Source organism: Canis lupus, chromosome 25 (genome assembly GCF_003254725.2).
Source record: "Canis lupus dingo isolate Sandy chromosome 25, ASM325472v2, whole genome shotgun sequence".
Lineage (NCBI taxonomy): Eukaryota > Metazoa > Chordata > Mammalia > Carnivora > Canidae > Canis > Canis lupus.
This window is the reverse complement of record NC_064267.1, coordinates 20,563,631-20,580,144: the sequence shown is the minus strand read 5'-3', so window position 1 is coordinate 20,580,144 and position 16,514 is coordinate 20,563,631. Positions and strand designations below refer to the sequence as shown.

Below are 16,514 nucleotides of genomic sequence, written 5' to 3'. Positions count from 1 at the left end.
AGGGAAACTTTTCTTAAGACGCAAAAAGCATTAGCCATAAAGCAAGATTAACACAGAGGACCACATTACAAGTAAGAATATTTGTTCATAATTTGTCCATTAGGAGAATGCTACAGACTGAATGTTTGCTTGTATCCCACCAAATTTTTATGTTGAAAGTTAATCCCCGATGTGATGGTATTTTGATGTGGGACCTTTGGGAGATGATTAGGTCATGGTCAGGAATGGAATTGGTGCCCTTATAAAGTTCCCTCAAGGACACACCAAAAAGATGGCAGACTGCAAATTGGAAGCAACTCCTCCTCACCAGACACTGAGTCTGAAAGTGTCTTGTTATTAGACTTCCCAGCCTCCAAAACTGTAAGAAATAATCTATGAGCAATATGTAAAACTGAAAACTGTGTTTGTTGTTTAAGCCACCATCCAGTCTATAGTATTTTTGTTATAGCAGCTCAAATAGACTATAGCAGAAAATGAAACAGCACCGACAGAACAGAAAATATTTATAACATGACCAACAAAAAGCTTGTATATAGAAAATAAAGAATCTTGGGATCCCTGGGTGGCGCAGCGGTTTGGCGCCTGCCTTTGGCCCAGGGCGCGATCCTGGAGACCCAGGATCGAATCCCACATCGGGCTCCCGGTGCATGGAGCCTGCTTCTCCCTCTGCTTGTGTCTCTGCCTCTCTCTCTCTCTGTGACTATCATGAATAAATAAATAAAATCTTTAAAAAAAAAGAAAAAAAAGGAAAATAAAGAATCTTTACAAATTTCTCAGATGCATCAATAGAAAAACAAGAAAATGACTTAAATAGCTACTTCAAAAAAGTTTTTAAATGGCCAATTAGCATGAAAAAATGTTCAACCTCCTTGGCGACCAAGGAAATGCAAATTAAAACCACAATCTGAATCCATTACATAGACAACAGATGGACAAAATTAAAAGTGTGACAATAGGGACGCCCGGGTGGACGATTTAGTGCCTGCCTTCCCCGGATCGAATCCCACATCAGGCTCCCTGCATGGAGCCTGCTTCTCCCTCTGCATATGTCTCTGCTCCCCCTCGTCCCTGTGTCTCTCATGAATAAACAAATAAAATCTTTAAAAAAATAATAAATAAATAAAAAATAAAAGTGTAACAATATCAAGAGGTTGGTGAATGTGGGGCAAAGGAAGTTCTTGTACATAGCTCACCCAAGTGTGAACTGGAACACCACTACAGAAAACATAACTTATGCTCCAACAGTTCACTCCAGATGAAATTTATGCATGTATCCACCAGAGCAAATGCAAAATATTAAATTCTGCCCATAATTGCCAAAAACTGCTGATAATTCAAAGATCCATCAGTATTAAAATAAACAGGTAAACTGTGGTATATTCATAAAAAAGAATAATACAATCTAGAGCAACATGGCAACAAATACCTACTGCCTGCAATACAAAAGATTCTTGAAAACTACATTGCATAAATGCAAGCAAGAAATACATACCATATAATTCCATTTATGTAATAATCTGTAATTTTCCAAAACTGCCAAAACATTCCAAAAGTGCTAAATTATAATTTTAAGGATATATACTTAGCTCATTGAGTCATAAAGTAAAGCAAAAACAACAAAAAACTAGACAAAGAGAAAATTGTATTTACCTCTAGGGAAAGGAAAAGAATTGTGATTGTTAAGGTACATGGAGGAGGCTTCTGAAGTATGGTAATGATTTCTTTTTTTTTTTTTTTTAATAGACTTACTTATTTTAAAGAGAGAGAGAGAGCATGTGCATGTACATGAAGGTGATGAGGGGCAGAGGGAAAGAATCTTTCAAGCAGCCTCCCCCTCCCTGAGGTCCAGGCAGCCTCAATCTCATGATCCAAGAGATCATAACCTGAGCTGAAACCAAGAGTCAGATGCTCAACTGACTGAGCCACCCAGGCGTCCCAATGCTTTATTTTCTTAACCTGGTTGTGCTGCAAAAGTGCCTGCTCTGTGATAACTCATTAAGCGGTATAATTATGCTGTATGCATTTTTCTGATATGTGAAATTGAATTTCGCAATTCAAGTCTTTGAGTTAGAAATTTATTCTATCTTTAATTCTATTAACATCTAATGTGGATTTATTATTTTTTGCTTCCCTACCCTAAACCACTCTAGTTTAATCTTATTTACAGTATCAATCAGTTAACAGAAAACGAGTTTGTAAATTTCTACGTTAACTCTTCTTTGTCCTAAGCACAGTTTCTTCCAAGGAATTTCCTCTAAATGACAGTATTTTGGAAATGTTTAAACAGATCCATAGACTCCCCATGATTTTATGTATTTACATCAGTGTAGGATTTTATAGGCTTAGCACATAACTCCTGAAAGTTTTTTCAAGTAGAATTCTTTTTTTTAAGATTTATTTATTTATTTATTTATTTATTTATTTATTTATTTATTCATGAGAAACACAGAGAGAGAGAGGGGGGCAGAGACACAGGCAGAGGGAGAAGCAGGCTCCATGCAAGGAGCCTGATGTGGGACTCGATCCCGGGTCTCCAGGATCACACCCTGGGCTGCAGGTGGCGCAAAACCACTGTGCCACCGGGGCTGCCCTCAAGTAGAATTCTTAATGGGAACCACAACACAAAAGATGATTTAACCATATTTTCTCAATTCTCCCAAGAACAGTTCATAGGTTATGTTCTGCATGCACAGGAGAAATGTTAATTTATTACTTCAAGACATTATGGTGAGAGATGTAGAATACATACATATAGCAATTACTCCTTAACTTAATTTCAGTTCACTTTCTGTGGACTTTTAAAAAAATAATTTTTTTATAAAGCAATGACAATAACTATAGGTGATATTTGAGGTATAAATAATCAGGTTCTATATATTACAATCAAGGTTCTATATATTACAATCAAAACTAAGCTCATTTCTTTCTAGTGACTTTTTAAAAAGATTATTTATTATTTTAGAGAGAAAGAGAGCATAAACGTGTGTATGTGCTGGGGGGCAGAGAAAGAGATAGAATCCCCACTGAGCGCACAGCCCAAAAACCCTGGGATAATGACCTGACCCAAAACCAACAGTTGGACACTTAACTGACTGAGCCACCCATGATCCTGAGAACATGACCTGAGCCAAAATCAAGAGAAAGGCAAGCTACTGAGCCACCCATGTGCCCTGTCAAATTCAAATTTATTTTTTTAAAGATAGATTTATTTATTTGTTTGTTTGTTTGTTTATGACAGACACACAGAGAAAGAGGCAGAGACACAGGCAGAGGGAGAAGCAGGCTTCATGCAGGGAGCCCGACATGGGACTCGATCCTGGGTCTCCAGGATCACACCCTGGGCCGAAGACGGCGCTAAACCGCAGGGCCACCGGGGCTGCCCCAAATTCAAATTTAGAGCAAGTGCCTCATTACTAGAACAACGCCATCAATGTTATCTCTACATGCCAGATAAAACAGTAAGACAACATACACAAATATAACCTTTAAAACACTGTAGCAAAGTCAGATCATCCTAACTCAGAATACATTTCTTGGATTTCTAAATCCTACCACAACTTTACACTAAGTAATTTCTTTTTGCCTATAAATCTACATACAAGGATACTATATTTACTTAAAACCTACTCCTGGTTTACTTTATTAATGTTCTCTACCTGCAGTTGTTATCAAAAAACTGTTATTCTTATTCACAGAAAGCAACCAACTCCAACTATCTCAGCAGCATTCAGACTTTTTACCTTACCAACAATTCAATCACCAACCACTGAACATGGTGTCTAGCCCAAAAGGAGCCTAATAGTTATTTGCTGAATGGAATATGCATAGAATTGAGTCTTGAAAAAAAAATACCAAAATTACCAGTAATCTATAGGTAGTAGGATTAAGAAAGATTTTCATTTACTACCTTATATTTTTATCATTCACATTTCCTACAATAAACAGACTTTGCTTTTATTATTTAAAAGTTAACTCTTCCCATCTCATTTTTTTTTTTAAACTTTATTTTGGACTAATTTTAGATTTACAAAAAGTTGCAGAGACAGTAGAAAGAGGTCCTATATATCTCCCACTCCATTTCCTCAACTATTAACATCTTGTATTTCCATGGTACATTTGTCTAAACTAAGAAACTGACAGTGGTACATTACTATTAAGTAAACTCCAGACCTCATCTAAATTTTACCAGTTTTCTCTTTCTATTCCAGGTTTCTTTTTTTTTTATTTTTTTTAATTTTTATTTATTTATGATTGGCACACAGTGAGGGGGAAGAGAGGCAGAGACACAGGCAGAGGGAGAAGCAGGCTCCATGCACCGGGAGCCCGACGTGGGACTCGATCCCGGGTCTCCAGGATCGCGCCCTGGACCAAAGGCAGGCGCTAAACCGCTGCGCCACCCAGGGATCCCCTATTCCAGGTTTCAATCCAGGATACCACAATGTACTTACTTAACATGTCTCCCTAAACTCCTCTGGCCTACGACAATTTCTCAGTCTTTCCTTATTTTTCATGATCTTGACTGGTTAAGTATCCTGCAAAACAAGCCCCCCCGCCTGCCCCTGGTCCTAGTCCAGGTTTGTCTATTGTTTCTCTCGTGGTTAGAGTGGAATTATGGGTCTTCGAAAAGAACACAAAGGTAAAGGGCCCTTCCTGTCACATTTTAGGTGTATGTAATATCCATATGACATCACTGATGACATTAACCTTCATTACTTGGTTCTAACAGTGTTTGCCAGGTTTCACCATGCAAAGTAACTATTTTCCCCTTCTTTTCTTACTCTATTCTTTGGAGGTAAGTCACTATTGTCTAGCCCACCCTTAAGGGAGAAGGAAGTAGGAAATAAGCTCCTCCTCCATGAGGGGAGAATATTTACATAAATCATTTAGAATTCTTCTAAAAGGGAAACTTGACTCTTTTCCTCCATTTATATCAATTTATATCATTTACATCACATATACATGCTCATTTATATTTATTTTACACTTTGGTCACAATACAATAATTGTGCACTATTTATTTTGTTGCTCAAATCATTCCAGTTTGAGCCGTTTGGAGCACTTTCAGGTTAGTTCCTGTGTTCCTTGCACAATCCCTCATCCTTCTGTTTTTTGACACCTCCTTACTTCTGGTACTACACATAATCTGGGCTCTTCTTATATATTCCCTGTCCAATTTTAGAATCAGCATCTCTCCAAGTCAATCCATTATTAAGTCCTGGAGTTAACCGTTTAAGATTTTTATGAATCCAGGGTAATCTATCTGAATGTCATGATGTAATCTGAAAGGTGTACAAAGTGTAATTAAGTTTAAACTTTAAGTACCCAAGCCAAACTTGCCACAAAGGACTCTGATACATAACAGCAACACTTCCACCATTCCTTTTACTATACTTTTTAATTTCCAAAACTGAACTGAGTAGGGTGCATAGAATAGATATTTTGCATCCATTTTTCAGATGAGAAAACAGAAACAGAAGTGATGGCAGGGGCACTTGGGTGGCTCAGTTGGTTCAGTGTCTGCCTTCAGCTCAGGTCATGATCCCAACGTCCTGGGACTGAGTCCCACATCAGGCTCACTGCTCAGCATGGAGGTGGCTTCTCCTTCTCTTTCTCCCTCCGCTACTGCCCCCTGCTTGCTCTCCCTCTCTTTCTCTCAAATAAACAAATAAATTAAAAAAAAAAAAAAAAAAAAAGAACTGATGACAATCAGTAACATCAAGGAGCCAGATACTGTTACAGCCATCCTGTGCTTTCTTTTTCTCAGACAACACCACCAGTGTGCTGGGTCCCTGTGCAATACAGCTATAACAATATGAGTATATGCATAGTTCCTGCTACTTCACTGAACGTCCCACTGCAGGCTTCCTGGGTATCCAGTTAAACCACAATTTTTCTCTAAATAGCCATTATTGGTTCAATAAATAAAAAGGAAAAAATACTCCTAAGAATAATTCCAGATGATTGGCAAATATGTTAGTTTTTTTTTACAAAACAGCAACCTTTTAACGAGCTTCTGTTATATGCATGCCAATATATTAGGCATTGTGAGAAGAGGGATAAAATAAACAGCATAGGGGGGGATCCCTGGGTGGCTTGGCGGTTTAGCGCCTGCCTTCGGCCCGGGGTGCAATCCTGGAGTCCTGGGATCGAGTCCCACGTCGGGATCCCGGCATGGAGCCTGCTTCTCCCTCGGCCTGTGTCTCTGCCTCTCTCTCTCTATGTCTATCATGCATAAATAAAATCTTAAAAATAAATAAATAAATAAAATAAACATATATGGCTATCCATGATATACTAATATTCTGTCCTCCCCAAAGGGCACAAATAAGGGAAATAAGATTGCTCATCAAAGGTTAAGATACATAATCATAATCATAATGGATCAGCTCTAAACAAAACTAAGAAGACATCAAAAATAAATGACATACAAGCCAAGAAGATTTATTGGTATAATTATACAGAAAGAAAGTGCAATTTAATCTAGGAGGGCAAGCTATAAAGAAAAAGACAAATAAAGTCAGAAAACAAACACAGTAAAAGCAATACAATTTACTACATAGGAGGGGACCCTACCCCAAAAAGCCTGGTAAGGCCTTCTAGAGGGAGTGAGGTCTAACTTGAGAAGTAAAGTACAGGTAATAATTGGCATATGGGCAAAGGAAACATGTACAAAGACCTGGAGATATGGCAGCTGGGCACAAGCCCAACCCTAACATTTACATTCTTGCCCAGAGTAAGAATAAAAAGGAAGACCCATTTGCCATGTGATTAAATATTTAAAAGTTATAAAGCAAGCCAGAAAGCTATTAAAGAAATATATTATATCCTTCTACATTGACAAATATACGTTATAATGACTTGTAACTTTCAGCTCAGTTTTATAGATCTGCAGCCAAACTGGTGACAATTTGGAAAACACTACAAAGCGTGAAGAAAATTAAAAGCACTCAAATTCCATCACCAAGAGAAAAATCATTATTTATCTAAAGTTATGTGGACACATATATATTTTAAGAAAATTATATCACATTACATATAAAGATTTTGCCCTTTTAATATAAGCCCTTCTACTCTTGTAGCTTATAATACAAGTCTCCTTATTCAGTTACCAAATATGCATTTTGTAACTGGCTTATTAGTCAAGTGTGTTCTATAGACCCCTGGAAATCCCCAAGGTCTTTTTCAGGGGATTTATAAGGTTGAAACTTTTCATAAGACACTATTATTATTTGAATGGTGTATTTGTATCAGTTTCCTAACAGTAATGTAACAAATTACCACAAACTTTGTGGTAACAATACAAATTTATTCTCTTACAGTTCTAGAAGTCAGAAGTCTAAAAATCAAGGTATGTGCTGGGCCCCATTGCTTCTGGGGGCATCATTAGTATATACTAGAGCCAATTATTTATGATATTCTGGCAAGATACTCCATTAGAGTATCTTGGATAGACAGATTATATAGAAGGATTCAGAAGTCATTAGTATGTGTATTTATTTTTAAGTTATTTTTATTTTTTATTTTTGCCAAGGTCTGTTATATATTAGACTCTCATCAGCGGTGGTTTTAGAATTATCTTTTGGAATTATAATAGAACTATTTATTTATATTCAGCCAGTTTTCTTTAGGAAATTGAAGAACCTAACAAAGCCTAAGACTGAATAGAAGCCACCAGAAGGCCTCTTAATGAAAAGTGGAGGTTAGGTGTCTTGGGAAAATATTTTGTATCACAGCCAGAAGATAGAGTACAACATATCCAAAAGGAAAGGAACACAGAAGAAAAAGAAACAGCTATGATACACTGAGTCCTTACCAGGAGTTAATCACTATGCTAAAGATTCCACATATATTATTTACGTATTAAGGTCTCTACACATCCTTAATTCTCAGAGCAATCATTTAGAGACTACTACTTCCCTTTAATGAGGAAAAAACAAAGGCATAGAGGGGCTAAATGACTTGCAGAGGGAGTAATTGGCAGGGCCAAGATGTAAATTCAAGTCTACACCTTAAAAGCCACTAAACCTAACAGATTTTCAACCAACACATGTGCCAAAACACTCTCAGTACTTCCCAGTGATTAACTCATTTTTTTGTATACTAAAAAGATACTGATTCATGAAAGAATATCTAATACCCAACTGCTTATCCTACTGTCTACTTCCATGCTCCCCAGATATTGAGCAGAGACAGAAACAAGCTCTTCCCCTCTGACATCTGTCCTATCCATGAGAGTAGATCTAATCTAAGGCGCCCATTTCTTCTAGGATGTTCTGCTTCCAATCACTGTTAACAGGACTACATGAGCTATGCCAAAAAAAAAAAAAAAAAAGGGTACCAATACCTTACAAAAAAACATTCACTGTCTCACAACATAATTACGTTTTCCTATGGCTGGGACTTCATATATTATCTTCCCTTCCAGACCACTCTTTGCAGTTCTGAAGAGATATCAAAATAATATCCTTTTTCATCGAAGTGTAACATCTAAAATCTGTACCACCCAATTTCACGCTTATATAGTTACTGTCAACTGTGGATCCACATCTTACACCTTCAACTAGACTAACTTTGAGGACAGAATCTATATGGAAAACACCAATAGTTGCTTACTTTACAGTATTCCAATTTCTTCCTTGCTAACAGAATTTTAATTTTGTTTGGTTGGTAATGTGCCCAATTCCAAGGAACAAATTATGATTGTTCTAACCAGTAAGTAATCCCATTCCTCTACATCGGTGATCGGTCTAGGTATGGGCATGTGACCCAATTCTAGCCAATGATATAAGAAGTTTACTGATAGGGTACGAGGAAAAGTATCTTCTTTGATAAGAAAAAGATCAACAAAAATATCCTTTTTTGTACCCTTGCCCCTTCCTTCCTAATTGGTACTCTTTCCTATTGAAAACCACAAATAAAGACATCATCAAACCTTGATGTCAGTGTGCAAAGATGCAAATAAGGTGTTTTTACTTCCTTGAGTTAATCCTATATCCCACATAAAGGGCCAAGAAGCTACTTAAAACACAGAAAAATGGGTGTACTATCAAATTTCACCTGATTTTCTTTTTTATTTTTTTTTAGATTTTATTTATTCATGAGAGACAGAGAGAGAGAGAGAGAGAGAGAGAGAGAGGCAGAGACACAGGTAGAGGGAGAAGCAGGCTCCATGCAGGGAGCCAGATGTGGGACTCGATCCCGGGTCTTCAGGATTACACCCTGGGCCGAAGGCAGGCGCCAAACCACAGAGCCACCCAGGCGTCCCAAAGAGGAGTCTTAGTAAACACACAGCTTTCTACTAAAATCCTGAAGGGCTATGCCCTAAGAATAAAGTAAGTCAAAATATAGACTAATGCTTAGAAAGTCTGAAACTATGCTTCAGATTCTCTTGATCGTTGTTAATAGGATATTTAATGCAATTTGCTCATCCACTACCCGTCCACCAAGAAAAAAATTAAATACACCATGGTGAATGAAGATACCATCATCCATAGCATCTATAATTTTTTGTATACAATGCCCAGTATTAATCAAAAATTACAAAGCATACCTGATGTCAGAGCCGAAAGGCTGGAAAACAAGAGAAAAAATATGCAACAGATACAGACCCAATATTTGTGTAGAATAATATTCAGGTATGGACTTTAAACAAGTGATTAATATGTTAAAAAAAAAAAAAACAGAATTTCTCCCAGAGTACAGAAATTTATAGGAAATTAATCAAATGGAAATTCAATGGCTGAGAAATATCTGAAATTCAAAACTTGATGAAAACAATGAGATACCATTACACACCTGTTGCAACAGCTAAAATCCAAACTATTGACAACACCAAGTGTGACATGTACGTGGAGCAACAGGATCTCTCTCATTCACTGTTGGTGGGAAGGGAAATGGTACAACCACTTTAAGAAATAATTTGGCAGTTTTTTTACAAAACTAAACATACTCTTACCATATATGATCCAGCTATTACATTCCTTGATATTTACCCAAATGAACTGAAACATCCAAATGAGAAGAAAAAAGATAATACAGAGAAAAGCATAAGAAACACAAGAATCTCAGGGAAAAGATTTTATGCATGTAATTGGAGTCCTAAAAGGAGAGGGGAGAGGGAATGGCAGAAACAATATGTGAGGATACACTGGTCAAAATTATCCAAAGATTTAAAAAAAAAAAAAAAAGAAAAAGAAAAATCAAGTCACAATTCAGAGGCTCTAATAACCCTAACCAGGATAAATACAAAGAAAACTACACTTAGCAACCCTGATTTTCTGAAAATCAAAAACAAAGAAAAAATTCTTAAAAGCAGCCAAAAGGGAAAAAGATACAACTGATAGCTGACTTCTCAAAAGAAATAACAGAAAGCAAATGACACCAGAATTATATCTTTAAAGTGTTCAAAGGAAATGACCATAGATCTGGACACATATATCTGCAAATATATCCCTATAAAAGTAAGGAGGAAACAAAAGTTTTTACAAACACTGAATGAACTTATTGCTAGCAGTCAGTAACAAAATGAAAATTAATGAGAGTTGTTCAGGCAGAAAGATAATTAACCCAGGCAAAAACATGAAAATGCAGTAAAGGATGAAGAGCAATACAAAATGTAAAGATACAACTAAATCAAAATAGATACTGACAGGGGCGCCTGGCTGGGTCAGTCAGTAGGGTGTCTGCCTTTGGCTCAAGTCTTGATCCCAGGATCCTAGGATGGGGACATGTTGGCCTCCCTGCTCAGTGGGGAATCTGCTTCTCCCTCTCTCTCAGTCCCTCCTGCTGCTTTTGTGCATATACTCTCTCTCTAAAATAAAATCTAAATAGACACTGACATAAAACAATAATATCTTGTGAAATTTAAAATATACACAGAATTAAAACAGACAACAGCAGCACCAAAAGTTGGAGGGGGATCAAATGAAGGAAAATATCCTGAGGTCCTTACATTTTCCATGAAGTGGTTAAAGTACTAATTTATAGAACTAAAAGTCAACAGTGTATGCTACAATCTCTAGAGTAATGCAGCAAACAAAATATAAGACCGTGTCTAACAAAGTACTGCAAAGAATAGAAATAGAGAAAAAGGGCAGCCCTGGTGGTGCAGTGGTTTAGCACTGCCTGCAGCCCAGGGTGTGATCCTGGAGCCCCGGGATCAAGTCCCACGTCAGGCTCCCTGCATGGAGCCTGCTTCTCCCTCTGCCTGTGTCTCTGCCTCTCTTTATCTCTCCCTCTCTTTCTCTCTCTCTCTCTGTCACTCATGAATAAATCTTAAAAAAAAAAAAAAAAAAAAAAAAGAAAGAAAAAGAAATACAGAAAAAGAACAGCTATGATAAACGGAAAGCAAATACAAAAACAGATCCGAACTCAAATATATCAGTGATTACATTAAATATAAATGGACTACATGGTTTACAAGTCAATAAAAGACCAATGTGAAAAACAAAACTCATATATATGCTAGGTTTTGGCAAATGGAGAAAGAAATATTTCAGTACAACAGAGCAGAAAGTCCAAAAACAGGCCTAAAGAAATATATCCATTTGATAGATGATAAAGGTACCACTGCAGTACACCGGAGAATGGAAGGTTTTTTAATAAATGGTGCTGAATCAACTAGTTATCCATATGGGGAAAGAAACGGAGTCTAAATCTTTAACTTACATCACATATAAAAATTATTTGCAAGGTAGATTATAAATCTAAATGTGAAAGACACACACACACACAAAACTTCTAGAAAAAAAATCAGCAAATTTCTTCATGGTCCTGAGGTATGGCAGGAGATCTTAAACAGAACACAAAAAAGACAAAAATAAAGGAAAAAATTAACTGGATTTCATTAGAATTGATGGCATCTTCATCAAAAGATTCCATTAAGAATGTGAAAAGGCCTACCAGAGTGAGAGAAGACATCTGTAATACAGGTATCTGACAAAGGACTCTTTTTTTTTTTTTAATTTTTATTTATTTATGATAGTCACAGAGAGAGAGAGAGAGAGGCAGAGACACAGGCAGAGGGAGAAGCAGGCTCCATGCACCCGGAGCCCGATGTGGGATTTGATCCCGGGTCTCCAGGATCGCGCCCTGGGCCAAAGGCAGGCACCAAACCGCTGCGCCACCCAGGGATCCCTGACAAAGGACTCTTAATCAGAATGCATAAATAACTCATAAAATAGGTAAAAAGACTGAAAAGGCAATTGTAAAAAATCAATCTAAAAAGTTAATAAACAGGCAAGAAAGCATTTAAATTCATAAGCCTTCAGACAAATGTAAAATAAAATCAAAATGTAAGAAGACAAAAAAAAAAAAAAAATGTAAGAAGACTGCACCCATACTAGAATAGCCAAAATTTTTAAAACTGAAAAACCAATATTGGTGAAGATGTGACAGAACTAGAAATTTCACACGCTGCTAGTAGAATGAACATGCTATAACTATTTTGGAACTATCTTTAATAAGAGCTAGTACTACTGAGATCCACATACCCTATCACCTAAGAATTCCATTCCAAGGTATAAACCTCACAGAATTGTATATATAATATGCACTAAAATACAGGTGCATGAAAATTCATAACAGCATTATTACTGGTAGCCAAAATTTGAAAGAATAGAAACCTAAATATCAACCAACAATATATGATGAATAGAACAGAGAAACTGCAACATATTGACACAATGAGATACTATTTAGCAATGAAAATAAATTAAATAGAAAGCAACACAGATGAATCTTAAAATGTAAATGGCACCAGACACAAAAGAGTATACATAGTGTAATTCCATTATATAAATACCTGTAAACTAATCAATAGAAGTCGAAATAATAATAGTTACCTTTGAAACTGGAAGAGGGAACAAAAAAGAATTCTGAAGGATCATGTAATGTTTCATTTTTCAATTAAGGATAATTATACAGATGTCTTCACTTTGTAGAATTTCCGCACATATAATCTGATGATTGTTAGGATGGTTAATTTTATATGTTATTTTCACTGGACCTAAGGAATGCCCAGATAGCGGGTCAAATATTATTTATGTGTGTCTGTGAGATTCCAGAAGATTCCAGATTCCAGAAGAGATTAGCATTTGATTCAGTAGACTTAAAAACGGTACCCTAAACAATGGCAAGTGGGTATCATCCAGTTAGTTCAGGATCTGAACAGTCCCAAAGGCAGAGAGGAAGAGTGAAATCGCTTTTTGTTGGACATGGGACATCTATCCTCTTCTGCCTTCAGACATCAGCACTTCTGGATCCAGGGCCTTGAGACTCACACCACTGGCTATCCTGGTTCTCAGCCTCTGTGTTTGGACTAGAACTACAACACCAGCTTTCCTGAGCTTCTAATTTGCAGATGACAGATTGGGGGACTCAGCCTCCACAAACATGTGAGGCAATGTTTCATAATAAATCTCTTTCTGGATATTTATGTATGGATATTAGGTTCTATTTCTCTGAGGATCCCAATTACCGTCATACATCTCCATATTATGTTATATTTAAAATTTTAAGATTTCCCATATTGAAATAAGATCCCATATCCCATCTTAAATCCATATTTAAGATTTTCTTTTGGGGTAATGAAAATGTTTTGGAACTAGAGAAAAGTGGTAGCTGCATTGTGAATGTGCTAAATGCCACTGAACTGAGTATCTTAAAATGGCTATTTATGTTATATGAATCAACTCAATTCAAAAATAAGTAGTTACCCAAAAACCTCAATAATATATAATTAGTAGTCATTAATTACTACAAATATTAAAAGCTGTAATGCCAAACTTACCAACTGCTGTGTCACCATCTAACAAATTGTCATCTTCAGAAGTTTGAAAGTCCATAATAACACCTGCTCCATCTAAAAGCTCCTCATCACTACTTGCACTTGTTATACTATTGTAGCTGTTTCTATAGTACCCTCTATGGAACAGCTGCTCAGACTCCATTTAGCTGTCTGATTATCTGGAAAAAAAAAAAAAAAGGAAAAATGGTTTTAACATTTTCCCAACATCTAATAAAAATCACCTCGTTTAACATGACAAAAAGAAACTTCTGATTTCAATATACAAAAATACTAAGGTCATACACTGTAACAAAAGCTAACTCTATGTCTTTGAGGATGACTTAATCATTCTATTCTTACTATGCAGCTACAAATAAGAATGAAGAATTTCTTCAGGTAGTAGTATAAAACAATCTGCAAGATCAATGGTTAAGTTAAAGTACAAAGAAGTAGGGCGCCTGGGTGGCTCAGTCAGTTAATGATTTTGGCTCAGGCCATGATCTCATGAATTGTGAGATCAAGTGGGCATTGGGCTCCATGCACAGCAGCAGTCGGCTTGGGATTCTCCCTCCCTCTCCTCCTCCCTATGCCCTTCCCCCAACTTGCACACATTTGTACTCTCTCAAATCGATCAATCAATCTTAAAAAGAAGTACAAAGATGTGTTTAAGATATTCTACAATATATGTGGGGGGTTTTTACCAGGAAAAAAACAGAGGAGTTGTGGGGAGAGGAAAAAATACAATGTATAATTAATTGCTTGTGTACATACAGACTGTATCTGGAGGGATTCTCAAGTTGCCTACAGGAGAAAGGAACAAAATGGCTGAAGTACCAAGTCCAAAAGGGAGACTTTTTGTCTCTTTTGTGTATTTTATCAGATGCAAGTACTAATTTTTAAAATGCTATAATTAAAAAATTTTTTAATATTAATTTCATTCTTTTTATTTTAAAATTAAAATTTTCAGAGTTCATAGTCAAATATCAGACACTGAAAATATAAGTAACAATTTTCATTTTTTCAAAGCAGATAATACCAAAAATGCTTGTTTTCATTGTTCTTACTCTCTATGCTTTAAAAACAATAATACTCCTAGGTTTTTTTTTTTTTAAATACATCTACCTACTTGCTCAATATCTAAACTAAATGAGAGGGGATCCCTGGGTGGCTCAATGGTTTAGTGCCTGCCTTGGTTTGGCCCAGGGCCTGATCCTGGGGTCCCGGGATCAAGTCCCATGTCGGGCTCCCTGCATGGAGCCTGCTTCTCACTCTGCCTGTGTCTCTGCCTCTCTCTCTCTCTGTGCCTCTCATGAATAAATAAATAAAATCTTAAAAAAATAACAAATTAAATAAATGAGAGTTCAAGATATTAGCAATAGACTTGAAAGGTTCACGTGTGGGACTTGAAAGATACAGTCATAAAAGCAGTCAAACGAGTAAGCCTTGTAAGACGAGAATAATATGTAATAAGTACATATAAAAATAAAAGATAATGGCAATAAGCATACTCCAATTCTAGTGGTGAATTCTTACACTGAAGACTTTAAGTGTTTTAAGACAATCTCCTGTCCTCAGTAAACTGTCCTTTTGCACAGGGAAAAATAACCTCAAAGAGCTATAACAATCAAAATTATTTGTAAAGATTTTACACTTTTAGAAAAAATAAAATATTGCCAAAAACTCTTTTTACCAGATTATACAAATTTCCTAACTTACAGACTTCTTTACAGAAGGTGAAGGTTTGTGTACTCCTTGAAAACATGTCTATTCTCAGCATCTGGTATAGTGACTAGTACATAACATAATAGTAAATGTCAAAACATCAAATTGTTATTCAGTCATGGATTACAAAGAAAAACATATATTCACTGCTTTACAACTTCATTAGTTTTATGGTTACCTCTACCAAAGACAGCCTAGTATAACTTACTAGAGATTTGTTAGAATATACTAATAAAGCAAGTGTTTTATATTTAAGGTAAATGTTAGAATAGTACGAAAATAACCATTCATGCTAAGAACTTTGCAGTGTCTATAGAGGCAATCAAATAAAATACTGTGGCCATTGAGTAAATAGCCAAAATCCTTTTAAAAAAATAAGCGTGAAAAATTCCAAGAATCATTTTAATTTTGCTGTATCAAAGCATGTATGCTAAGATCTTGGAGAGAACACAAACATTCTATTCTTCACTTCTTTACCTCATGATCAGACTAGAAGGGCTTAAGACACGTGATAATATACATCAATGAACATTAGTTGGAAGCTATGTATCACTAAGAAATTAAAATAATTACAAATGTCCGTGTACTGGGACCTCAATCAGCAAGTTCCAGATATCCTCTCCATGTATCCCTCAAAGTCCCTCAAAAACAATGATAACTGACAACTTAATTCTTTCAAAATGTTTTGAAAACTTATTTTGGGGGCACTCGGATAGCTCAGCCAATTAAGCATCCAACTCCTGATTTTTGGCTCAGGTCATGATCTCAGGGATAGAGATGGGTGTGGAGCCTGCTTAAGAGTCTCTCTGTTCCTCCCCCACATCTGCCCGCCTCCCTCCCTCTCCTCTCTTAAAAGAAAATTAATTTCGGGATCCCTGGGTGGCGCAGCGGTTTAGCGCCTGCCTTTGGCCCGGGGCACGATCCTGGAGACCCGGGATCGAATCCCACGTCGGGCTCCCGGTGCATGGAGCCTGCTTCTCCCTCTGCCTATGTCTCTGCCTCTCTC

The 16,514-nt window shown here is 36.6% G+C and overlaps 1 protein-coding gene across 4 annotated transcripts in view; it reads right to left on the bottom strand.

The window, feature by feature from the left end:
• CLCN3 (chloride voltage-gated channel 3) overlaps nt 1-16,514 on the bottom strand; it is an 88,240-nt gene that overhangs the window by 61,652 nt on the left and 10,074 nt on the right. For 2 of the 4 annotated variants that reach the window (XM_025462842.3, XM_025462844.3), the window contains exon 2: nt 13,790-13,965. The exons of 1 other annotated variant lie outside the window; for it this stretch is intronic. In XM_025462842.3, the coding sequence (XP_025318627.1) occupies nt 13,790-13,949 (160 nt within the window). In that variant the 5' untranslated portion in view covers nt 13,950-13,965. Of the gene's footprint in view, nt 1-13,789; nt 13,966-16,514 lie in introns of those variants that run through there. One more of the 4 variants, XM_025462845.3, reaches the window with a different exon arrangement.